Below are 27,747 nucleotides of genomic sequence, written 5' to 3'. Positions count from 1 at the left end.
CGTGGTTTAGTTACCTACAATCAACCAGGGTCCTAATAATATTAAATGGGAAATTCAAACATATTGGTAAATTTTAAATTGCATGCCGTTCTGAGTACCTCACCTCTCATCATGCATGTATTGTATCATCTAATAACAATACAAGCATGAGTACAGTGAAATAAGATACTTTGAGGGAAACCATATTTCACCTTACTTTTATTACAGTATACTGTTACAACAGTTCTAGTTTATTGTTGTTGTTAATCTCTTACTATACCTAAGAGATTAACAACAATATATATAATTTATAAATTAAACTTTATCATAGGTACGTAGGTATAGGAACAAACATAGTGTATGAGGTCTGTCCAGAAAAAGTCCAGGCATTGTTAACATAATGAGAACAGTTTGCACGATATCAATGTAACCTGGCAGCCAAATAAGAGTGAACTGCAATGTGCCTGTGTGAATAATGACAACTTCACTGTACTACTCAGTGGGGGTGGTAGACACCATTGAGTGAGCATATGTACTGTGTGGCCATAGCATTCAAAATGATGGAGCAAATAGAGCAACAAATGTGCATCAAATTTTGCATTAAGCTTGGACATTCCTTTATGGAAACTATTTTGATGATTCAGAAGGCTGCAGCTATGGGCAACTGGTGATTGGAAGCTTTGTCAGGATAATGTGCCTGCTCATGAATCGCGTCTCAGGCAGACTTTTTTGGAGAAACATCAAATCCCCCAGGTGATTCAGCCCTCCTACAGCCCAGATTTGGTGCCCTGAGACCTCTGGTTTTTCCCAAAACTAAAATTACCTTTGAAAGAAGGGAAGAGATTTCAGACCACCAATGAGATTCAGGAAAATACAATGGGGCAGCTGATGGCGATTGGGAGAAATGTGTGAGGTCCCAAGGTGGCTACTTTGAAGGGGACTAAGGTACCACTGTCCTATGTACAATGTTTCTTGTATCTTCTTTAACAGATGCTTCTATTTTTTATACTGCATGGCTAGATACTTTCTCGACAGACCTTGTATACAGGGTTCAGCACTATTTGTGGTTTCAGGCATCCACTGGGGGTATTGGAAAAAACCTCCCTATCCCACACCTCACAGATAAGGGGGACGACTGTACTGTTTTAACAGGCACATTTTTGCTAAGGATACAGCACTGACAGCTCTCAGGATGCATTCTGAGGCACAACTACTATTCTTGTTAGAACTAAACGAATGAAAGTACAAACTATAACATATATAAGTGTTTTTCCTAGTCTTGAGCTTTCTCTTACCTAGCTATAACTGATAAAGCTATTATTGCTATTTCATCCTGTTTTGTACTCCAGTATTTAAACTAGAAGACTCCAGACTTGTTTTCTTTGAAACTGAAGACCTACTGTGGCCAAGGTAGATTCTCAGGGATCAGGACACAGACCCAGGATGATCCCACAAGCCTCCAACAACTTTGAGATCTTTGATCCTTAGATCAGGTTTTAAACAATAGTTTAAAACTATTTCTCATACCCTAACAGTCTCACAAACACCATTTCTACATGTGTCATTACGTGAATAAGGTTAGGCAATGCATTGAAAGTCACAACCAACCTGGGCCTTGATTATTTCTGAAAATCTATGTAGGACAGTAATCCTTTGTCAAGCCACCCAAGTTCCTGAATTTCCTTACTATGACATGCTTTGTGATTAAGAAACTTAAGACTATGTGGAGAAAATGGAGTGATAAGCTGAGATCCACAGGTACATATATTTACATTTACTAAACTAAAACAAAGGTGAGAAGGGAAGGGCAGTAGGGACAAGGGCACACAATACTTCATAAATGTTGAATGAAGAAAACAATGGTACTTTCTGGATCCTAAGTTCAGGATAATGTATCACTACACAATTATTTTTCATTTTTCTTTGTTTCCCAAGATGACCTCATGAAATTATAAAACACAGCTGATACTGAGTGACTATTAAGTAAAGAAGCACATTTTTTTATTAATAAGAGGGGGGCAAATTAAACACTTTTCTTCCTTGAACTCCAATGGAGTCATCTCAGTAGTATTCCCAGAGTTACACTGTGTCCTATAACTTTTATCAAATTTATCAGTCAATAAACATCTAGAAAGGGACTATTGCCCAAGCCCATTAGAGGGTGTTTTCTATTTTTTTTTTTTAAATCATCACCAGAAGGTACTTTTTCATTGCTTTCAGGGAGGAAGGGAGAGAAACATTAATGCAACCAACAGAGAGGTACGGACTGGTTGCCCCCCATATGCACCTGGACCAGCAATCATACACACTTCTGTACTAGGGCTAGGGAATGAACCCACAACCCAGACATGTGCCCTGACCAGGAATCAAACCCTCAACCCTTCCGATTCAGGTTGACACTCCAACCAACTGTGCCACACTGGCCAAGGCACAAGGTGTTTTCCCACCCTTCTGAAGAATGCATGAAACTGAGGCTATGTGATTTTTTTCGTCAACAGTCTCTTTACATCTTCCTTGAAGAGTTTGAGCAAGGATTTCACACTTAACAGTCAGGTGTTTTGCTCTATATGGTATCAATTTTTAGAGGAGGGGTCTGAAGCATGGAGAAAGCTTTTAGAATCAGCTTTTTGCTTGGTCCTCAAAACTTCAATTCTTTTTCATGAATATTCAAAGATAGAAGAAACAATTTAAAAGCTTTCTCTCATGGTTCCTGAAAAGCCAACCACTTCACACATGGCAAAGTTGTCAAATCCTCCCTGGTTCATGAAATTATGCTCGTGACACAGTTTTATTTATCTGTGCTTAATCAGAAGGGAAATACTATAAAATCTAAGATCTTTCTGAACTGTTTTAAAAAAACACATTATTTATTTCATTCCGTGAATATTATAAAGCATGGGCAATAGCATAACCTCCCTATTTCACCTTTCGTAAAACTACAGGGTTGTTTTCAAAGATGAAGAAAACAGTAGAGCCCAGTCGAGTTAGTGACTTAACTTTTTCTTTGCCTTGATTTTACCAATAAATGATGATACTATCTATTTCCAGGGGGCTGCTGAAGGGATTAAATGCAGACTTATATTGTTCTAGTAAACACTGATAAAGCCCTAGCTGCACATGAGTTTTCGAGTATCAACTGCATAACATCTCAAGAATTCCCAGCCTGTTGTCATGGTCCTTCCCCTGGGTCCCAAACATTTCCCCAAATTCAATAAAAAGGGTTACTCTAAGGACATTAAGCTTTTAGGATGCTGCTCCAGTAGTTGTTCGGGATCACTGTGTATCCATCTGTTATTAGTAATTAAATATTTAGAATATTTTCCTTGACTAAATGGAGTATATAAAGCATAGTGCAAGGCACACAGTAAGTATACAGTTAGCTGTCAGTATGTCTCTAATATGATTTAACATGGAGCTGATTTAATAGTTCTTTAGTATTTTGATCACCCCCTAGATCAATGGATTTAAGCAATGAAACTGTGTTTGATAAAAAAAAGAATAATGGTTTCCAACTGTGACAGAAACAAAAAGTGTTTTAAATGTTGATTCAATTTTCATGAGTTTTAATCCAGAACAAGAACAGCAGTAATAAACTATATTTTCCCATGTAACCACCAGAAAACAAAAAAATCTTTGTTTTCCTTTATTCCTGCTTCCATCTCTGGCTCCTCTCCCCGTCAGGAGCTCTGGGGTTTGCTAGTCTCTGGAATACAGCTTGCTTATGAAGTCACCTGAAGAAAAGTAATGGAATGATAGATAGATACAAAGACAGACAGACAGAAAAATAAATATTACCTGTCAAAAATGATCAATGCATATTCTTTTGCAAGGAATGTACAATTAGCATGCTTCCAAAATAAGCCAGGGTCAGAGCTAAAAAGCTGTTTTCAAAAAACAACCTTTATTCTTAACCAAGTTTCCAAGGACATTCTGAAGAGGGGACATTAATTCCTTCCCTGCCTTTACATTATATAAGCAATAGGGTATCTTAAAATTTATCCACCTATTCCTAAACCTCATGGTATATTTTTCAGTACTTCACTCCATTGCTGTTTCAAGGAAACACATATTTGAAAAAAATATTTCAAATATTCAAACATAATATTCATGTTCTTTACAGTTTTTCAAAGTTCAAGTCACCAGGTAAGAATAAAACTTTCAAAAATTTCACTGCCACTCATTATACTACACCATGTTTTTATTAGGTGAATCATGCATCCATCGAACCAAGAAATAAACATCTAATCATCTGCACATAAGAGATTAAGAATTTAATTTATGATACTTTACAAAAACGCAAGCTTTCATTTAAACAGTTGTAACACTGAGAGGTAGCAACATTAGTTGGTGTTACTTAACCAGAAATAGCAGCTGCCTTAGAACCAGCTCATTAACACAGAATTCCACAGGGGTGCTGCAGCCTAAGTAATTATGCTCACTTTGAGCACTAAAATCTTGACTCTCAACAATCAAGAAGGCTCTAAGAGCTATGCGGTCCAATAAAATTAAAATTCTGCTATTTAGCCACATTTCAAGGACTCGATAGCCACATGTGACTAAACTTGGGTTTTATATATATATATATATATATATATTCATTCTCTAATATGGAAAGACAAAAAAGAGTTAACAGTACAAACTGCAAGAGAAACTGCAATTTAGGATTAGATGGGTTCTCTTGATTTTTAAATGCTGACAATCAAAAATGTAAAGGATAATAATAATAAAAATACCATGTAGAGACCAGAGGAGACTGGGGAGATATGACTACTAAGTGCATCATGTATCTTGCAGTGGATCCTAAAACAGAAAGATGTTCATGGAAGAGATGGTGAAATCTAAATGAAGTCTGGAGTTCAGTTAGTATCATTGTTGGCTTCTTAGTTTTGACAAATGTACCACAGAAATGTAAGATGCTAGTAATAGAAAAACTGGGTGAAGTATATATAGGAAACTCTCTGTAGTATCTTTTTAACTTTTTTGTAAATCATTAAGTATTCTGAAATACAAAGTTTAGTAAACATAATCAACTGTGGGCTAAACTTGTCCCACGAGCCACCAGTTAGTAATCTCTAATTCCTGTTAACCCAAACCACAAGTACCACACAGATATTACACAAAGCACAAAGATAAGCAATATGCTTTCATGAATTGGAAGAAACATGACCAATTATGAATAGAGCTGCCACCAAAGTAAGGATGAAGTGAGTAAAAGTGCTGGCAGAACAACATAACACATTTTGAAGCGACTTTTGTATACTCAGCTTAACATTCTCAGAAGATTCAAATCTGTCCATATTTGATGTATGGATCTTAAAGGATGACATTTGTGGAAAGGAGTAAGCAACAGGTACTCAAAGGCTGTGTTGGAGAAACAAATATCCATGGGATACTCAGTCAAAACTCTGTAACAGAATATAATCAAGTACCCCAAATTAAGACATATCATTACATCTGAAGAAATCAAAGAGGTGGGTTCAAAGGCAGTTGGGGTGATCCATTAGAAGATAAACTCTGAGAGGGTTAGAAATGCTGGAAGGCATTCTTGGCTGAGAAGTTGAATTGAAAAAAAAACAAAAACAAACAAAAAACCAGAAACAGAAACAGAAACAGAAAGAGAGAAATCTCTCTGAAAAGTATAAGGGACTACTGGAAAAAAGGTTGGTTAGACCATGGGAGCCAACCAGAGGAATCTGGTCTTGAAGCATAAAGCAAGGGACAACTTCACATTCTTATATGGGGGAGTGGTATGAGTAAAGTAGAGTTTTAAGAAAATTTGCTCACATTCCTACTAAATTAATGTGACAATGTTCTTCCAGACATCATTCCACATCCTTGCAATGACATTCTTAGACATTCAAGTTCAAATGCATATATTTATGACCTTCAATCCTTCTAATCTCTCCAGTTCTTGATTATGTCTCACAAATCTGTCATCCATCTTCTACCTTTACATGACCAATTACGAAAAGAGCTGCCACCAAAGGAAGGATGAAGTGAGTTAAAAGAGCTGGCAAAACAACAAAACCCATTTTGAAGTGACTTCTGTATACACAGCTCAAATCTTAATCACCCTCTCTACTCCTTCTCTACTCTCTCTGGTACTGCTTCTATTGGTGACACTGGAAATTACTGACAAAGAAATGTTCCTAAAACACAGGTTATAACTGTGACCTCTAAATGCAGAAACCTTTGCTGGCTCTCCACTCTCTAACCAGCCTAAGTCCTCCAGTCTGCTACCTCCAGGCCTATATTCTGCCACTTCCCCCAATAACTCTATAGTCACTCTATATTCCCTCTTCTTATCCACCTGCCTCCTCTGCTCAGAGTGCCTTGCTCTTCTCAGCTTCATCTTTCAGCCAACACTTTCCATATACAGTGATTGATAGTTTTAAAAAAGGAACAAAAACCAAACCATGTCACTCCTCTGCTTACACTCTTCAGTGGCTCCTAATTGTCTATAAAATAAAAGTCCCATTTCCTTAGTATGTACAGGATATGAGGCCTTCTTTGACCTGACTGCTACCTATTTCTTCAGAGAAACCTTTCTACCTGTCCACTTGTCAATGAGTATTTAATGTTCTAGAAATTTCACCACCACATATAACATCACATTATTTCCTATCTCTGTGCCTTCACCATACTGATCCCTCTGCCACTGCATTCTTTTTTTCTGGACTGGCTGTTTCATCATTTAAGATTCATAATCCCAAGGTTTTCTTCAAGAGGCCTTCTTTAACTCCCTGTATTAATCAAATTATCACCCCTCTAAGTCTCCAAGACAACATAGGCATTTTTACTTTAACTAAATCACATCATATTATACTGTGTTTGGGCATATCCTTCTACTGCCATTTTCTCCAGTAAAACATAAGCTACAAATGGTCTTGTTCATTCTTATACAATTGTTACCTTTGCCAATGCTGACCTCAAATTAAAATAGTTACAAATGACTGTGTATATCAACCCAATGTACAGATTGTACTTTTGATACAGCTCAAAATAAAATTGAGAGTCTTAGGCCTAACAAGTTCAGTATATGAGAGCCCTACTTGTTTCATTACCAGATAGTCAACTCCTAGAAGGGTGAATAATTCCTGATTTAGGATCTGACAGGAATTCAGTTCCTCCTATCTTACCTCCCTGAAGTCTTTTGCTTGCTATGTACTGGGAGCTGTTCAACCTGGTGCAATGACCATAAGGTTAGTAATCTACTATCTTCAGTGATAAAACAGAGTAGTTGTCACTGTCTGCCTACAGGAAGGAGTGGGGGGACAATATACAGAGAACAAGGAATAAAGCAAGGAACAGGGTGAATTCTAGAGGTAACCCCAGATAAGACTTTTAATGGAAGACTGAAGGAAAGGTACCTATGCTCAAACATTTAAATCAAGGGAGCTTGTTAAGAAGTGGTGTTCCTCTTCAGAGACAGTTGTAAAATAGGCCCTGAGGCAGTATATTCTAAAAGTGTAGTATCTACCACGGTAAGAGCCTGAACCCCAAAAGGATGACTCCATTGTGGTGTCACTGAAGAAGTCTCTCCACCCCTCTCATTCTTTTATTCTCATTTCTCTCCCACCCTAGAGGCGTATAAAAATGCATATCAACAACCTTGCTTTAATGGAAAAAAAAAAGAATTAAAAAATAGCTTTAAACAACGTACCTTTGATTTTTTGTTCAGTGGCCTAAAATAAAAACAAACAAAAAACAATGTAAATATGAAACTGAAAGAAATGGGTTGTTATGATAATATGCTCATAGATTACTATTATATAATACATATACACTTTTATTAAATAAGGAATTTGTCATTTAGATGAACTATATAGGAAAAGATATGCAAAGAAAGCATGCTTTTCCCATAGGTGTGCCCAACAATATTTAGTGATAATTTTTTTAAATGCTTTTGTAGACACAATGCAGAGAAGACATTGCATGACAATGTACAATAAAAAAATGGGACTACAGTTTCTCATAATTTAGTTTTTAAATGATTTGTATGTAACTGTCACCTGTCCATTATTGGATCTAATGAGTTTTGCACATGTTTAAATGGCTTCAAAAGTTCCTGTTTCAAATAATAAAAAAAATTTTCTGGAAGAAAAGCTGCAGATAATCACTTTAGCCAACTTAGTAATAATTAGGCTGCTATTACAGTTAAACATAGTTAAGTTTTAAGTATTTCTGATTGGGAAAAACTATCAAACATATGTAATTTCTGATGCATCTGACAATTCATTACAACTGTCAGAAGGTAAACTCACATGGTCATGAGCCCTGCCTTCCATGCCGGTCCCCATTTCCACTATCTGTGACACAACAGGGAGAGGGACCTAGGACAGTACAGCTGCCTCATGGGGCCTCAAAAAGAGAGACTGATTACAGACAGAGGCCACAGCAAAAATTAACTTTTTGATTAAGACCAACTGTATGGGAGTTCTATAAATAAAAGATACAAAGACAGGCAGGAAGTCGAGGAAAGACTGAATAATTGTATTCAATATCCAGGAATTGTTTCTAATGAAAGTAAAGCATTTCTTAATGGTCTGACATGAGGACTGATAATTCACTTTGCTTAGTCATACAAAATTATTGTTACCAAAAATACCAATGTTTAATTATATCATTGTAGAGCTATATGGTAAAGAGCTATGTGGCAATTACCCTAATATTGAAGGCACACCAAACAATCCTTCCCCAGAAAGCCAGAGTCAGTCTAGGCACTGAAGTGCTTTACCAAATTTTAGAGCACTAGTGATATGTTAAATAATGAAGGCCCATCTTTTATTTTATGTGGCAAGTGTTTTTAAAAAATTGATGGAAGGACAATAGCAAAAGACTAGTCAACTAGCTTGAACACTTAATTTATTTCTGGAGAAACTGTTTTAAAAATCTAATAGTAGTAAAACAATCTTATGAGAGAGAAAACACGATATACGAGGGGGGACCCACAAAAACAAAAATGGAATTATCTTCTGGAGGACAGGCCCCTTTTAGTATAGGCTCCCCCCACTAGGTGAGTGTTCTAGGAACCCATCTGTATCAGGGTGCCAGCTAGTGGTGGTGTGAGAGGCTGCGTTCAGCTTCAGTGAATTTTTCCTGAAGACTCTTTCAATGCATTTGCCCATTTCACCACGGGTGATTAACAAGCGTACCTGCCCACACCATGCAGTGTTCTTCAGTTTTTTACCAAAAAAACGGGAATGACCCCCACTCTCCCCTTTCATCAGATTTTGCCCTGAACAACTTTGTTTCCCTGAATGAGAAAGAGTCCTAAAAGGGAAACATTTTGCTGATGTGGAAGAGTTGAAACCAACCAACCAACCAACCAACCAACCAACCAACCAACCAAAAGGGCAGAAGCACTAAAAGGCATCAAAATCAACGAATTCAAAAACTGTTTGGAGCAGTGGGGAAAAATGGAAGTGGGAAGAAAGTACTTGCCACCAAATGGAGAGTACTTTGAAGGTGACTTCAGTTTAAACATGTAAGAATAAATACACAATATTTTATAAATAAACTCCGGCTTTTTTGGATTCCCCCCCGCCCCGAATACTTTGAAGTATTAGAAGTGTCACATCAAACAGTAACATACACAATTTTCTGAAGCAAAAACGTTGGCATAAAAATTATTTTACAAGTTGAAAATCCTTTTTTAAAACGCTACTGTCTCTTCCATAGTTTGCTTCCAAAGAAAACTAAATTACAGTACATAGAACCATGGCCACATTACTAAATTCCTCCTCTGCAACTTCTTTGAAAAAACTTCATGGTGCTTCAGAACAATGATCAATCTCATGAAGTTTGCTGTCACCTAAAGAGAATGGCACCAAAGAGACACCTGAAGGTGTCTGCCCATCAGATCACTGACTAATACAGTGAATAAATGTAATAGAGTCCAGAAGCTCCTAACTGACTAGGAGAAATAGAACTGATAGAGTTCTATTTCATTAAAATAGGTTTTTGTGGGTTGGTCCAGGACCTGGTATATTACTCCAACTAAATTTAAGAGTGTTTGTCTGCACTGTTCAAAATGGTAGCCACTATTTGTATGTGGCTGCTGACCACAGAAAAATTTAGCTAGTCCAAACTGATACCTATAAAATACATAGCAGATTTCTATTATCTAGTATTAAAAAAGAAATACTAGTATTTTATACTGATCAGACATTAAAACAGTAATGTTTTAGTTATATATTGGGTTACATAGAATATATTAAATTAACTTCAATTCTTTCTTGTTTTACTTTTAAATGACCTTGTCATTTAAACTTTCTGGATCTCAGTTTCCTAATTCCTCAAATATAAGGGAAAAAATCTGTACTGCTTACCTTTTGGGGCTATTATGAGGCTCAAGTAAAATATAAAAACATCTGTTGTGGAAAAATACACAATTCTATTAAATGTGAGGTATTGTTCTATAGATCCTCTTGTGTAACAGAATTAAAGAATTCTGGGAAGTCCAGAAGCAGAGTGATTTCCATTTTGAATACATTTTTTTCCTTGAACAAACAAATCTAAGCTGTGATTTCATAACCAATTATCACAATCACCTCAATTCATTAATGAAGGCATCGAACAGGTGGCAGACGTAGCATGCTAGGAACCTTCTTTCTGTTGAGCTCTGTACCACGTGTCCCAATTCCTCCACCCCTATGCACACTCAGTGGTTAATAGGGTCAGAGCCTGAAGCTAGAGTGGTTTTGAGTCCTGACTCCATCGCTTACACTGTGTGACCTTCGTCAAAATCAATTAACTTCTCTAAAGTTTGGTCTCCTCATCTATAATAAGAACAAAAACACCTACCTACTGTGGTAGTCAGGGTAAAATGATTTAACTCATATACATGCTCAGGACAATATCTGGCATAGAGAGAACATTCAAAAGATAATCAGTAGCTACTGCTGCTGGTATCAGCTCCACCTGCCTGTTCTTTGGCTCATTTGCAAATAACCTGACTCATTCCCAAAATCTTGCTTTTTTTTCTTTTTCTATCATCTACAATGTCTTAACAGTGCCAGGTATTAGAATAAGGAATTAATAGTTAAATTCACCTGTTTTAAATGAGATAATGGCCAGGGAGCCTTTTCTATGATTTCTTAGTAAGCAACAACCAGTTTAGAACACAGGTCTGCTGCATAGAAACGAATTTAAAAAGAAAAAAAAAAAAACAGAATGTAGTCATGTGCTGCTTAACAATGGGAATCCATTCTGAGAACTGTGCCACAGGGATGTCCAACCCGTGGCCCACAGGCTGCATGCAGCGCAGGATGGCTATGAATATGGCCCAACACAAAATTGTAAATTTACTTAAAACCTTTTTTTTGCTCATCAAATTTCATTAGTGTTTATTTATTTAATGTATGGCCCAAGACAACTCTTCTTTTTCCAGTATGGCCCAGAGATGCCAAAAGGTTGGACACCCCTGTGTGTATTGCGAGGTGATAGGGTTGTGTGATCAGAACCACTCATACAAACCTAGATGGTTGTACACCTAGGTTGTATGGTATTGGGTTGGCCAAAAAGTCCATTGTTTTTTCTGTAAAATAGAAGACACATTTTTTTCATTTTCACCAATAACTTTTTTGATTTGGGTATTTTGAGTATGTCAGCTATCTCCTGCCATTGGCTTCTAGTGGGTAGAGGCCAGGGGTGCTGCTAAACACCTTCCAATGCATAAGACAGCACTTCAGCAAAGAATTATTTGGCGAAAATGTCCATAGTACCAAGAAACTTCACAAACCACTTTTTAAAAGGATTTTATTTATTTATTTTTAGACAGAGGGGAAGGGTGAGAGAGAGAGAGATAGAGAGAGAAACAGCAATGTGTGGTTGCCTCTCACGCGCCCCCTACTTGGGACCTGGCCCACAACCCACACATGTGCCCTGAGTGGGAACCAAACCAGCGACCCTTTGGTTTGCAGGTTGGTGCTCAATCCACTGAGCAACACTACCCACGGCTCAAACCACTTTTGACACATTTGGCCAGTCACAGCACCTTCTCCATACACTGCATAAATCTTTGTTTGCATTTCAGTTCTGTGTTTACCTTTCTTGAAATAATAAAGCATAATATGCCAAAAATGTTGCGTATCTTCTTATATCTTCAACATTAAAATGGCTGCACAAAAATTTACCAATTTTGATAAGTGATTTTAAATGCATGCTGATATGACAGTTGTCACAATACAATCTAACAAAAATTGTTTTGAATGAAGTTAAAGGCAACTAAACACTACTAGAGACACTGTATGGAAAAAACATAATGGACTTTTTTGGCCAACTCAATATAATTTACTATTTTGTAGGAGAGGAAAAATAACTTTCCCTATACTATTAACTGAGACATCCCTGTAATAAAAGACAGATTAACAGAAGAAAAACAAAAAGGTTTAATAACATATACTTTCTGTATATATGGGACAGACTCAGGAAAACTAGGTAACTCACCAAAGTAGCTGAACCCACAACCCGAAAACCACCTTCAGCTAAAGATGGAAGATGTTGGGGTTGGCGGGATTCAGTTATGGAGGCTCCCAGGAAAAGCACAGTAAGCCAGGGTAAGGTGGTTATACAGATGGAAATCATTACCTTCTGCACTGATAAGAGTTTCCAGAGATAAGATCATCCCCTCTTCCTGGTACAGGGAGGAAGACACCCTGACAGATGAAAATTTCCCTTATAATGTAAATGTCTTTTACATAGGGTAACTTTTACTTGGTTTTCAGAGCTTCTCCCACGTCTACTGTTTCTTAAAATTAACCAGCCTAAAATAATCCTTATGTCAAAGAGACGTATTTGGGGGTGACAAATCTTGTTCCCCAATAGCTCATAGGCTACAAACCTGTATACCACATGCTGCTTGTACTGAAGTATGTAGGAAACTGTAACACAATGGTATTTGTGTAATACATTGTGTTATAACCACACCACCTCACTGGGCAATAAGAATTTTTCAACAGTCTTACGGGACCACTGTTGTACACACAGTCAGTTGTTGACCCAAATGTTGTTATGTGGCACATAACTGTAGGAAGCTGAAATAAGGGGTAGGACTGTAAGGGGACAACACTAGATGAGTGCAACACTCCAGAACTAGTTATATTATCATCTATCTTACTGGCAAAAAAAAAAGAAAAGAAAAGAAAAAACCCCTGCTACTTCACTGCTGACTATGATCCCTAGTCTTAGAACAAAATTGTCTTTGGGAGGCAAGAAAAGTAAACTGAAATTTCCAAAAGAAAATGAAGTAGGAGGTTTTCTACAACTTAAGTCTCATTTAAACTCAAACTTAGCACATCTGAATCCACAAAGCCCATAAAAGTCCCTTTGGCTCAACACAGTAATGAAACTGTCTCAATAAAAAAAGATCCCAATCTGTATTGCTGCTTCCCTCATGCTTTCTAGGAACTACAATTATAAGCTTAAAATAAAGGCTATACTAAATTATACCCTCTATAATTAACCCATTTCTCAACCTCCTTTTTTCTGCTCAGTGCATTCCCTCAAGATTCCTTCTAAAAATTTCTTCTAAAAACAGAACTTAGATATAAATCTATGGTAACAATCTCTTGCTACTATTATCCCCCCTTCTTAAGTACAGAAACTATATTCCCAAAGCCACGTCAAGTTATTTTCTAAGTCTTATAATCAAAAGGTAAGTAAATAGTCATGCTTCTTAGATGTGAAATAAAAGGCTTTTGAAAAAAATTTTTTTAAAACAAAGCCATCCAGTTATTGATCTCTATCATTACAGATGTACTGCGACTGAAACATAATAAAAATCATGTAATTTTTGTGTAATATTTCCTTATAGAGGAATTTAAATAAATTAATATTTAAATAAGACAAAAATAAGAAAAAGTACCAAATAGAAACACTGTAGTAAGCTTTGTTGATGTCTGATTGTTTATACAGGGAGTTGTGTTAGTTTTTTATTTAAAATAAAAATATAACCTGAAGTTAAATTTCTTTAAAATACTACAGTGGCTACTAGAGACTATGTTTTCTGCATTCATGGCAAAAAGACCTTTCACATCCCTTATAAAATTACCATAATATATTATTTCCAGCTTTACAGTTCACCTTTAGATTGTGAAAAATAAAGCAGAAGTATAAGAAGGTTCTGTATCACAAGGAGAAAGCCATGGCACTAAATTCTGGAAAAGCACCAGCTGAGGGAATTACAAGATTTCAATTCCTAGTTCTGTCATCCTGATGAAACCATGGGTAGCCACTTAACTAATTTTAATGTGTGGATGCTTTATATATATTATGAATGTGTTGGAACATATAGTATCTTGAGTCTTTATCCAGATATGAAATATATAGATGTTTAAAAAGTATACATAGATTACATAAAAGAGGCAGATTGTTTTTCTTTCAGTGAGATTATATAAAATAGATTGTTTTTCCTTTAGTGAGTTTTCTTTCAGATATGAAATATATAGATTTTTTAAAAGTATACACAGATTACATAAAACAGGCAGATTGTTTTTTCTTTAGTGAGTTGCCTTTAGTGTTTTCCATTTATAGAATGGGCCTGCCTACCTGGCTTATGTAGATGTCTGTCACCTACTAGATACACCTGCTTCTCCTACAACAGACAAGCTCTAGGAAACTTGTCTTAAAACTCCTGTGACTCACGATCTTTCTTATGAGCTGTAAGTGTGCCACCTTGAGTTTTGTTTTGTTTTGTTTTTTTAAGCTATTAGGTAACAGCCTATAAAAATACCAGCTGCCTTCACTTCACCAATGGGTTGTATTTAAATTCAGTAGTAAGCGGGTTATTTAGAATTTGAAGAACAGTCTTACAGCAAGTGGCAGTCTAGCCTACTAAATTTAACATCAGAGGTATTAAGCTTCCCTTTATGTTGTGTTTAGTGACTAGGTCTTACTGTGTCTATAGGACACACAGAATACCCTACCAATGCAAAAGAAAACACTCCCCATATCTTAAGCCTCTGATGATGGTTCTTGTAGGACACAACTGAGCTGAGAGACTAGAACCATAACACAGTGAGGCAGGGATGGAGTGGGAGAGAATAAGAAAAGCTGTCACTTAAGATCTGGTGAGAAGCCAAATGGCACAAAAATCAGCATTCCCGTGTTAAAGACACTGGCTTGGTGATTTAGAAATTGGATATGAAAAATATAAACTTTAACAACTACAGTCATAATTTGTACGTTATGACCTGAAAATTATACTTACTTTACATATTTTAAAGACACAATATTTGAAGAAATTCCAGTGAATCCTCCCTTTCTTAGAATTTCCTCAGTAAACAGGATCAATCCAAATAAATGTTTCATTGTATTATACCTTAGACCTCTTCTCTAACCATTTCATATACATCCTGACTTACCAGCTAAATCTTAGAAGCAGGGATCAATAGGGCCTAATGCAACACTCAGATGCTTGCCAAACTACTGATTCTTCGTAAAGTATATCCAAGAATCTTTCTCAGTAAATCTCCCAAGTTTCTTATAGATTCTTTTCATTAAATAAATGGCCTTCACACCATGGAAGGGAGTCTGATAAGCCTTTCTCCAACCTTAAGACTTAGAGAGGACACAACATTTTTGTAACAAATCCTGAGCAAAGACTGATCATATTGCAAAGATCATCCTATATCAACAGGCCTCTGACAGAAGCCTAAGGCACTGTCAAATGTCAATGCCAAAACTCTCTAGCACTAATGTAGGTCTTTCACAGAAGCCAAGTGGTATAATGTGAACTTTCAAAAAGCAGGGAAACCTGGACTAGAAACCTATTCCAAACCCTAACTATGACAATTAACTGATGCTTCTTTTTCCAGTCACTCCTGATATCAACCAACAGGTCTAAGACTGGAGTCACCTATCATCTCAATCTTAATCCTCCTCCACAGTGCTCTGTACTCTGCCCCTCCCCAGGATTTGATGACCACACCCTAAACTCAGCACATCCAGAACCGAATTACACAGTAAATCCTCACTTAATGTCCTGGATAGGTTCTCAGAATTTTGGATTTACCATAGGCTAACTGACATAAACAAGAGTTAATTAAGTTCCTACATCTCATCAACACATTATTTGAGGACCAGGTATATATCTTCTCACCACTCTGTGTATCCCCTAACCTGGTTAACTGCTCCCAAAATGTACTGAGTCACTCAGTCTAGAACCTAAGAGTCAATCTAGGTTCCTCTCCCTTCATATCCTTTGAAAAACTTCTATGGATTTTTAAAATAGTCCTTTCACCAGTATTCCAGCTTCTAGTGTCTACCCCTTCCAATCCAGTTCTACAATTTGCCAAGGTAAACCCAATGACCCAAACCCCTTGTAAGAGCTCACAACCTCCCCGGTCTCATCCCCTGAAATTTCTATCCTTGGCCATTTCCCCATCAAAACCCATACTTTACCACAAGGATATGGATGCTTACCTCTGAGGTTATTCTCTTGGAATCCTTTTGTATTCTGCTCCTCCTTCATTTGGTTAATTTCTGTTCTAAAAAATTTTCCTGTCTCCTGCCGTGTATCAGGCAGAGTTAAGCACTTCTGTCTGTGCTTTTTAACAGTTCCCTACCTACAATAGTTTTGTATCCTATGTTTTTCCCTATTAAGAAATGTTTAAAGTCATTAGAATACAAATATGGCACAGTAATTTCACTGGGTCTTTGGAAGACATTAAGCACCTTGAAACCTTGATAATGGAAATGAGAGTCAGCTTAGTTAATCCATCTTAAGTCTTTAGTTTTAATTTGTAAAAATTTTTCTAATTATGGACATAATCTTTTATTTTTCTGCAATTTGTATTGCTTTGGTTATAGTTTCTGACAATGTACTGGCTAGAGATCTTTTGCAACAAATTATGTCTTAGATTTATTTAAAATATCCTAATGTAAACTGCAAATTTTAAAAATCAGTCCAAATACTAAATAAAAAGTGAAAGGGAAATTAACACTTTATTTCCTATTGTGTGCATTACTATTTCCTTTATTAGTATATTCCTGTATTACTTTATTTCCAGTTGTATATTATTGTGCTTCTGTATTACATTATCTCACTTAATTCTCATTTTATATAACATAAAAAACTTTTAAGGCCTGGAGAGGCTAAATAAAGTTTATGGCCACACTGTCCTGCATGCCATGTGGGAGAGCCAGATTTCAAATCCTCTCTATGCAGCTACCAATTCCATGTTCTTCTCACTTACAGAGTGATGGATTATGAAAACCTAGCAACAGCTAATAGAAAGATAAAGACCTACACAAAGCACTTACCTTTGAACAAACTATTGGCATGATTAAATAACTATACATTAAATTAAAATTAAATTGTATGCATTTGGCAAGTTACTAAATACGCATAGTCTAAGACATAAAATGTTAATGAAACTCCATTAAAGTTAAAACATTAAATCAAATTTTTTAAAATTCGGTAAGAATAATTTTTTAAAATTTATGTTTAAACTACTTAATATAAATAGTTTATACATATACTACCTTCTTTTGAGCAGCTTCCTTCTTTTTCTTGTCGTCTTTTTTCTTTTTCTTTTCTTCCATCAACTGTTCTTCTTCTTGCACTAAATCCCTGAACCATACAGTTGCAATTAACTTTCCCAAAATGTATTAAGAAATAAAAATGTTGCATACAGATTAATTTTCACTCTATTAGAAGATGTAGCAAATTATTCTTTTATCATTCACTGTGAAATAAGCACAAACTTCCACCTAAATCTAACTATACAGCCACTAAACAGTACTTTTCTTTAGTAAGCCACAAGTAGTAGAGCTTTTATCTTAATGTCGTATCAAGGAAGACAACCTAAAATTAGCAAATGTTACATCAGGAAACAACACTAGAATGCAAACAACATCATGTGAGCCAGAGTTACCTTGCTTCTGGCCCCAATAATCAATTACTGGCAATAAATATTGGCAAATGGCAATACCTGGAACCACCTCACAATACTCTGGATTATCTTTTGCTGTCCTTGCTCTAAAAAGCTTTACACCTATTTTTAGAACACAAGTTATTCATACACAGATGATGTACTTCAGCATTACAATTAACTTCACATTCTATAAGCATTCCAAACTAGTCTATAAATACTTGGGAAACAATAATGCACTCATTAAATAAGTTTGTTTCAATTCCTAAAATCACAAATACTTAAAGTTGTCAAAAGAACCTCTGGCTCAGGATTTCAAAGAGATGGACTGGGCAAATGTGTTTGTCTCTCCCTTTCCACTCTACCATACTGAAATGATACCAAAAAAAAAAAAAGAAAAGATAATAAATCTGTTCAGAGCTGAGGAATAAAGAAGAGCAAAGGAAGCTTCAACACAAGAATAAACAAAAAGTCCTAAAGGAATATATGTGTCATCCCCTGGTGGAGCTCTAGAGAGGCTCCAAGATCAGGGGTGGGAGAGCAGAAATTGGAAAGGAGCAGTGACTGCCTAAGGATTAGAAAGGCCACTACTCAACTGCTCCCATACACTTTTCATTCTCATGCCTATCTGGCTAAAGATGCAGCTGCACTGGAGCACAGCTTAAAACCAAACAAACACTTTCTTAAAGACCCTAAACATTTACATTTTATACAAACTAAATTTAGAGGTTACTGAGTAAAGATGTGTTCCCAGCTCCCAGTGTGGCATCTGGCAAATAAAAGGTGTTTAACAATTTAAAGAGAAAAAAAAAAGAAACGAAACCTTTGGCAGGAGGCAGGTTTGGTGCCCCAGGTCAAAGCCTTTCTTATAATAACTACTGCCACGCCCCTTCCTCACACCCTAAAGTGAGGCCTGCCAACCACACCCTTCACACACAACCCTCCGGTTCACAGGAGGAGCCTAATGGATAATAACAGCTAAGCAAAGTTAAGGGGAGCCCACTCCAGTTACCTACATATCTGGGCTCTATCACCCTAGAGCCTAGAACCTAAACCTTCATTTGTAACATCCACGGACAACCAGAAGTCATCAGATACTTGAAGAAACTCAACAACAAAGACAAAGTAACTAAACTCTGCCTTGAGGAAGCTTTCCAGAAGGGACATTGTGAATATCAAGCAGAGAAAGACAGATTCAAGGGATATGAACTACAAGATGAGAGAGCCAGGCAAATACATAAGAAACTGTAAGGGGTGCTGTGGGTATACTGCGGGGCTATTACACAAAACTCAAGTTGGCTCTGCTAACAGAGGTGGACAGTGGGCAAGCAGACAGTGAAAAACTAAACGCATGACACTATGTATGACTGATGATAATTTATACAGTGAAGTATTACAACTAAAATCTAAAGTTGGAAGGAATGTATGACAACTTATATTTCATTGTCATTTGTCCTAAGTAGAACTGTCACATGGCTAACAGAGTAGCAAAACATATCGGTGCCAACTACAACCATGATTCACTCACTATTATCCTGGAAAGTCAAGGATCAAGCATGCCATAGCACATGAGAGGAGGAGAGTATGGTTAGCAAACAAATGTAATTAAGTTATATCCTTGTCATGTTACCATCAAAAGCTAATTATATAACTCTAAATATGTAACCGTCTTTAGACTCAGTTTATTTATTAAAATTGGGGATAAATCACTGTATACATCTACTTCATTACATTTTTATAAGGATTAAATGAGGAATGGTTACTTAACACAATGCCTCTAGGAAGCACTCAAATGCCTAGTCATGACCCTCTCTCACCAATTTGCAGTGGCACCCAAAATACTGCAATTATTCTACTTTTCTCAAGATACTCTGGGCATTTATTACATAGAAAGGTCAAGAATATTCAGCATCTACTCTTTGTGTTCCAGGAGTTATAGGCATATCTGTCTCTAATCTTGTTCTGTGTCACTAATTTTACTCCATAAAATGTGCCCTTACTATCTAGCTGGAATTTTTCCTCCCTTCTCAAACTTCATTTTGAAGGCTTTTAGATGAGGGTAGTAAAACAATGAGGGTCTCTTTAGTACTAGAAGAGATACTAGCATTTCCTCTTAAGGAAATACTGCAGTATCAGGTGATACTGTAAGCCAAAGGGGAAAAGTTTTGCTCTTCAACACTATCATCAAAGCCAATTAACTACTCTTCCCACATCTCCTCCTTCAGAAAGCCAAATGGAAAAAATACATAAATATGCCACTTGTGTCCAAATACTTTGGCTTTCAGGATTTAAATGCTAGTAGGGATTCATTTAAAACATGTGGCTCTATCATTTAAGGCTTTATCATTTACCAAAAATGGTATCATCTATCCATCTATCAAAAGAAGTAAGGCTGATAAGACATCTTAGCTCTAAGTGGTTATCATACTTGACACATGCTTCACACAGATAACATTCCAGTCAGCAATCATTAATCCCCCAAAGCAGGATACCTAATCTGCAAATTACAGACCTAGGAATGAGAACAAACCTCTCAGTGATTAAAGTGTTAGTGACTATGCTGGGTACTTCATGTATACACTCATTTAATTATTACTTTTTTAAAAAGTTAAGAAAATAATTTCCCTTTTATAGACAAAGAAATTGAAGCTCAAAAGGTTAAGTGACTTGTCCAAAGTCATACAGCTAGTACAGGGTGGAGTCAGCATTCAAGTCTGATTTTCAAAGTCATGGTCTTTCCTTTCCCCTCCCAAGCAAAATACTTGCTCTTTTCAGGAGCCACAGAAAACAAATCTTTTGCTTTAAGTGATAGACCTTTATAGTAAATCTTTGACCCAGACTGCACCTCCCATTCCTTATTTCCTTCCATCTTTACAAGAACAAATAACAGAATGCACTGCAAAAAACACAAAAGTATTAGAGTTCCAAGAAGCATGAGGTAGTGATCAGGGGCAAGAACAGTGGAAGAATCAAAGACAAAGACTGGCTTTCCAGCAGTGACGAGCTCCCCACGACAACATGCCTCTCGCAAAGGATCTCCTTCATCCCTCTCCAGAAGAGGAGAAGCAGAAACACAAGAAGAAGCGCCTGGTGCAGAGCCCCAATTCCTACTTCATGGACGTGAAATGCCCAGGATGCTATAAAATCACCACCGTCTTTAGCCATGCACAAACGGTAGTTTTGTGTGTGGGCTGCTCCACTGTCCTCTGTCAGCCCACGGGAGGAAAAGCAAGGCTGACAGAAGGATGCTCCTTCAGAAGGAAGCAGCACTAAAAGTACCCTGAATCAAGATGAGTGGGGAACCATTCCAATAAACACATGTTGGATAAAAAAAAAAAAAGACAAAAACTGAACAGCCACTGGTTTTAACAAGAGGAAGCAGGCACTGGTAGCCTTTAGGACAGCAATTCCAGTATTTTTTATTTTGTGAATGTTTGTGGAGGGTAGTGTGGGAGAAACAACTAGACCACAACTAATGAACAGCTAAGTTGTAAGGTCGCACATTTGAAGAATTCAATAGTTTTGTTTAATTTAACAATAGGAAACCCTCAGAAATGAGCAAAAATGTCCCTTTTAAAAAATTCATCAGGAAAAATGGAAGGTGCATGACAGAGTACACAGTATGCTACCATTTGTGTAAAAAGCAAGAAAGAGTTGCCTGTATGTGTATAAAAATGATCCTGAAACACCAAAGAAACTAACAGTGATGGGGAGGGGCGAAGCAGGAGGAAAGAGGCACACTGGAGATAAGAGAAAGATCTCACTGTATAAATCACATTGGTTATAGGATTTTTGACATTTGATCACTGATATAATTAAGTGTATCAATGGATTTTCTAGTTAAATTGCTGGGTTTTCTTTCTAATAAAGGCAAATTCAAGCTATAATGCTATACCGTATTTTTTACTAATTTTAATTGCCAAAAATATTTAAGAGTAATAACATCCAGTGCTAGAAAGAATGAAAGTTAAGGGGTTCTCTCTTATATTATTGGTAGAAAACTTGTACAACTTCTTGGAAAGTATTGTGGTACTAATTTTAACAATTACAGCGAAACATTCTAACCAGCCACCTCATTCTTCAGCGTGTTACCTTACAATAATAAAGTGCTAATACACGAGGCCATATGTATATGAAGTTTCACTCCATGTTTCACAAGTTCTGAAAAGCAGAAAAACACAGTGACCATCAATATAGAAATGGCTGTGATATAAATGGCTGTCATATAATGCATATCTTATTGAAAAGGAGTAGATCTGTTTATTAATTTGAAGGAATGGCCCTTACATATGGTTAAATGACAAAAGCAAGTTACAGAACTGTAAACAATGTTATTCATATTATTAAGTTGTATAACTTCATACACGACATGAGGAAATACCCTTCTGAGCTACAAACATCCAAGTAACACACTTGCAACTGGACTAAGTATGTACGGAAATTAAGTCCTTTTAAAAGTATACCTATATTTAAAATGTATGGTAAGTATGCATTATTTTTGTAAATTAGTACAAAAAATTTTAAACACTATAATGTCTAGGATCTGCTTTTATTACCCCAGTGTGAAAAAAATCTATCCCCTCAAAAAAAGAAAAAAAGAAAAATAAAACAAGACTGACAAAATGTTAGCAATTGCTGAAGATGGGTAATGAGAAGCAGGTTCCTTATTCTGTTCTGTTCTATTTTTGTGCATGTTTAAAATAACATAATGAAAGATAAAAACAACACAAGCCTCCAGACCAATAATTAAGGGCAACAAGGAGGGAAATCAGAGACAAAGAAGAAGTAGATGGGTATCAGAACCAAGAGTCTTGGGACCAGGAAGAGAATGGGTAAGCCAAGTGTCCAAATGGCAGCAGAACACATCTGGGATCAAGACTGTCCTTCCTGGCCCTTCTCTTCCTGATGTTTGCTGGTCAGTCTTCCCAAATTCCCCAATATGAATATCATTAAAAGCAATCACTTCCAGGAGTACTCTTGTAAACTGCTGTTGGAAGTATGGACCTCTAGTGAGCCATTTGAAAGCATCTATTAACACTATATTTTTAAATGCCACTATGTAATGACCCATCAATTCCAATCTAAGCTGCTAGAAAAGGAATTGTACAAAAATAAATACTGCAAAATAACAGCCTAAAAGCCAATCAGTGGGGAAAAATGAAATAAAGCAGAATCTATTCATACCATGGAGTACTACTTAGTAGCTAAAGAAAAGGAGAGGGGTTGTAGATTCGTATGGTGTACAGAACAATTAACACAACAGGTCTGAGACTGATCCTTAGAGAGGACTGTGAAGTTGGTCCTTGGCTGGTGTCAAGAAACTTGGATTTCAGGGAGGTCCCCATCATTCCCTAATTGATAAGGCTTAACTGTAAAAGCAATATGGTTTATGCTGAAAACTTGCTTTCCTTCTGGGAGTCTGGAATTTTGGCACATGTTAGGCAGAGAGTGCCTACGTGACAGCCCCCTGATAGAAACCTTGGGCAATGAATCTATAATCAGCATTTTCATAGACATTTTACACATGCTGTCATAATGTGATGCTAGAGAAATTAAGAACATCTTGTGTGACACCACAGGGAGAGAATCCTTAGAAGCTTGTCTCTAGTTGCCTCTGGATTTTGTCTCATGTGTCTGTCCCTCTGCTGATTTTGGTTTGTACTATTCTGAGTCCTGTGAGTTTTCCTAGTAAATAATGAAATCTGAGGGTGGTCTTGGGGACCCCAGACAAACATGGCTTTATAGAGAAAGATCTCTAGGACATACCACTGAGTCAAAAAGGTCAAAGTCCAAATCTACGTATATCATCTGCCAGAAAAACAAAAACAAAATCCCATTAAAAAGGACACATTTTCCACAGTAGAGTAGGGAAGTGGAGGAGAGCAGTCCCTCAAGGTACCAAATGAGTTAGTTGATTCTCTGCATCCAAATTATTTAATAATAACCTACACAATGTTTAAAAATAAACCAGTAAGAATGTGCTTACGGATTCCTATAAACCAAGCAGTTTGCTGTGCACTAGGAAAATCCAAGCAGAAAACAACTATATAGAAACAGACTTCTGGCCAAGGTGGATGTGTAGGTAGATACACTTTTCTTCCTCACAAAACCAAAAGAAGGACAATCACCAATTTAAAAACCAAAACCACAGAAACTGCCAGAAAATTGAACTGTATGGAAGTCTGACAACCAAGGAGTTTAAAAAAACATTCATCCAGACTGGCAGGAAGGGCAGAGATGGGCAGCTAGGGCAGAGAGGACACGCAGCAAGGTGGCAGCTGGCTGACCAGGTGGTCCCACATTTGCCTACGGATAAACCAGAAGGAAAAACTGGGGAGTGAGACAGACTGCACAACACAGGGTTTCAGTGTGGGGAAATTAAGCCTCAAAACCTCTTACTGTAAAAACCGAAGGGGGTTGCAGCAGTGGGAGAAACTCTCAGCCTCACAGGAGAGTTCATTGGAGAGACCCACAGGGTTCTAGCACATACACAAACCTACTCATCCGGGAATCAGCACCAGAAGGACCCACTTTGCTTGTGGGTAGCAGGGGAGGTACTGAAAGTGGGGTAAGAGCAAGCAGCACTGTTCCATCTCTGACCCCTCATCCACATACAGCACCACAACGCAGCAACATGGGTTGCCCTGCCCTGGTGCATACCTAATAAGGCTCTGACCATTATAGCATAACAGATGCACCAAGACAAAGAAATATGGCCCAAATAAAAGAGCAGATCAAAACTCCAGAAAAAGAACTAAGCAGTGAAGAGATAGCCAACCTACTAGATGCACAGTTCAAGACACTGGAAATCAGGATGCTCACAAAATGATTGAGTTCAGACACAAAACAGAGTAAGAAGTGAAGGCTATACAAAGTGAAATAAAGGAAAACATACAGGGAACCAACAATGGAGGGAAGGAGACCAGGACTCAAATCAATCAATGATTTGGAGCAAAAGAAAGAAAAATACACTGAACCAGACAGAATGAAGAAACAAGAATTCAAAAAAAATGAAGAGAGGCATAGGAACCTCTAGGACAACTTTAAATGTTACAACATCCGAATCATAGGGGTGCCAGAAGGAGAAGAACAGCAGCAAGAAATTGAAAACTTATTTGAACAAATAATGAAGGAAAACCTCCCCAATCTGGCAAAGGAAATAAGACTTCCAGGAAGTCCAGGAAGCTCAGAGAGTCCCAAAAAAGCTAGACCCAAGAAGGAACACAGCAAGGTGCATGACAATTACATTAGCCAAGATTAAAGATAAGGAGAGAATCTTAAAAGTAGCAAGAGACAGTTACCTACAAAGGAGTTCCCATTAGACTATTGGCTGATTTCTCAAAAGAAACCTTGCAGGCAAGAAGGGGCTGGAAAGAAGTATTCAAAGTCATGAAAGGCAAGGACCTCCATCCAAGATTACTGTATCCAGCAAAGCTATCATTTAGAATGGAAAGGCAGATAAAGTGCTTCCCAGGTAAGGTCAAGCTAAAGGAGTTCATCACCAAGCCCTTATATGAAAAGTTAAAGGGACTTATCTAAGAAAAAGATCAAAACTACGAACAGTAAAGTGACAACAAAGTCACAGCTATCAACAACTGAACCAAAAAAACAAAGTAAGCAAACTAGAACAGAATCACAGAAATGGAGATCACATGGAGGGTAATCAGCAGGGAGGAGGAGTGGGAGAATGAGGGAAAAGGTACAGGGAGTGAGCAGGGTAAGGATAGGTACAAAATAGAAAGGGGGGAGTTAAGAATAGTATAGGAAATGGAGAAGCCAAAGAACTTATATGTATGACCCATGGACATGAACTGGGGTGGGGAGAATGCTGGTGAGTAGGGGGGTGTAGGGTGGAGGGTGGTGTAGGGCAGAGGGGGATAAAGGGGAGTAAAATATGGAACAACCGTAATAGCATAATCAATAAAATATACTTAAAAAAATAGAAACAACAAAAGATCATGCCTGAAATAAGGAAGAAAATAATCATTTGGCAGAGACTGTAAACAAGTTTAGGAGAATAAGACATGCATATGAGCTGTTACAGCTATGGAAGGCTTTGTGGAACCGGAAGAAGGTGATCTGGGTCTTGAAGAAGAGGCAGGATTTCTACAGAGAGGTAGGCCTTTTTAGGCAAGGGAGCACAGGTTATGGACACCAGCAAAGCATGGAGACTTGTCAGCATAACAATTTTCAGAAACCAATAAAATGGGGACGACAAATGGGAGGAAAAGTGTTGAATAACAGTAGGAAATCAATCTGCTAAATAGGGTGAGAAGACTGTTGCAGTAATGCAAATCAATGTGTAACATTCTGAACTGTGATAGTGGCAGCAGTAATGAAAAACAAAGAATAAATCCAAGATGATTATAAGAAATTTAAATAGTTGACATCAGAACAGCAAAAGACAACTCCAAATTCTGAAAGCAAAGATGGAGGCTCTGCTATAAGTTATGATAATAATAGGAAAAAAGGCTAGATGTTTCTATCCTCCTGTAGGAAAGAGAAAATAGGGGTAACTTTCCAGAAGGTCCAACTACCCTACCAGTCAGCAATTTTGCCATAAGCCAGCTCATCTTTACACAGAAGTCAGTTGTATGTTACAAACTAGTTATAAAAATACACTTCACACCTTCCAGCCTTCCTCCTCCCCTCTTTTCTACTTGCCAACCCCCCTCCTTTTCCTCCTCTTGTCTTCCTACCCCAAATTAATCACCAAAGCCTGTCTACACAACAGGAAGTCATTGGTAAACTTCAAAACTATAAATTTCACCAGATAGAGATAGAAACCCAATTACAGCAAAAATAGATTACAGTGAAGTCAGAAGTTTGGATCAGTTTTTCAAAAACTTTTGGCAGCGGTATAAAGAGAACAGGATAAAAATGAAGTTTTTTGGGGTTGTTTTAAAAATGAGGAAGACTGACTTACTTGGAGATAGAAAAGGGGTTAAGGAATAAAGGTATCAGAGAAGGTTATAACAGATGGTGTAACACAGGACAGGCTAGTTTACAGTCACAGGTAGTTGTATCTGCAAATACTGAAGTACTTAAATAAAATTGGTACATCCATAAAATGGAATAATATGCAGCTATAAAACAGATAAAGACCATTTCCATGTTCTGGTATGCCAGAATCTAGAAGGTGTATAGTTAATTGGGGGAAAAGCTAAGGTATAGTATACTATCTTTTACGTTAAAAGGCAGGAAAGAGGTAAGAACACATATCCCCATGTGCTTGTATTTGCATAAAGAAATTCTGGAGCACACATACAGAAACTAATAAAAATACCTATTTGTGACAGGAATACGGGAAGAAAAGAGGATAAGACAGGATGGCAGCAATATTGTGGATTTCTAGACAGTATCTCATTTGAACCATAAAGCACAGGCAGAAAGCTTGGTTTTTGAAGCACATGGGTGGGAGTGAATAGTCAAGGAAGGTATCTTCTTAAAACTGAAGGGAAAATAGGAAGAGGAAGAGGTAGCAGTGAGGATCCAGATAATACATAATCTGCATCTCTTCAAAAAGTAGGTTGGATGTGAAGGGGATTTCCACTAGCCCCCTTTGTTGCTCACAATCTGAGCAATAAAATACATATAGTAAGTCTCAATGTCACTGAGAAGTTATGCAACTTTAAGCAAAATAGCATATAACAAAACCAATTTCAACATAGGCTACTTGATATAAACATGAGTTACGTTACGTTCCTATGGCATCTCATTAACGTTATAACAAAATGACATTATTTCAGGACTTGCTATAATGCTAGTAAATGATTACAACCCATTGACTAAAATAAGAATCCATGAGTCCTTACTGATATTAATAAATGAATGATGGGTAAATAATTAGGGTAAAGGGGAAGATCTTACAGTAGAATGTCAACTAATGGAG

At 37.1% G+C, this 27,747-nt stretch overlaps 2 protein-coding genes across 9 annotated transcripts in view; one reads left to right on the top strand and one right to left on the bottom strand.

The window, feature by feature from the left end:
* TNRC6A (trinucleotide repeat containing adaptor 6A) overlaps nucleotides 1-27,747 on the bottom strand; it is a 97,511-nt gene that overhangs the window by 56,143 nt on the left and 13,621 nt on the right. For 6 of the 8 annotated variants that reach the window (XR_008427067.2, XM_053926202.2, XM_053926186.2 and 3 more), the window contains exons 3-4: nucleotides 17,467-17,554; nucleotides 7,643-7,664 (exon numbers count right to left, since the gene is read on the bottom strand). The exons of 1 other annotated variant lie outside the window; for it this stretch is intronic. Coding sequence is in view for 5 of the 7 variants with exons in the window: in XM_053926202.2 (XP_053782177.1) it covers nucleotides 7,643-7,664; nucleotides 17,467-17,554 (110 nt within the window). In the remaining 2 variants the exon portion in view is untranslated. The remainder of the gene's footprint in view (nucleotides 1-7,642; nucleotides 7,665-17,466; nucleotides 17,555-27,747) is intronic. One more of the 8 variants, XM_053926197.2, reaches the window with a different exon arrangement.
* On the top strand, nucleotides 20,832-21,174 carry LOC112304692 (small ribosomal subunit protein eS27-like). Its single transcript, XM_045195467.3, has one exon. It carries the CDS (start codon nucleotides 20,874-20,876, stop codon nucleotides 21,126-21,128), a length of 255 nt encoding a protein of 84 aa, XP_045051402.2. The 5' UTR covers nucleotides 20,832-20,873; the 3' UTR covers nucleotides 21,129-21,174.

Source organism: Desmodus rotundus, chromosome 1 (genome assembly GCF_022682495.2).
Source record: "Desmodus rotundus isolate HL8 chromosome 1, HLdesRot8A.1, whole genome shotgun sequence".
NCBI classification, from domain to species: Eukaryota; Metazoa; Chordata; class Mammalia; order Chiroptera; family Phyllostomidae; genus Desmodus; species Desmodus rotundus.
This window is presented reverse-complemented; position numbering and strand designations above follow the sequence as displayed.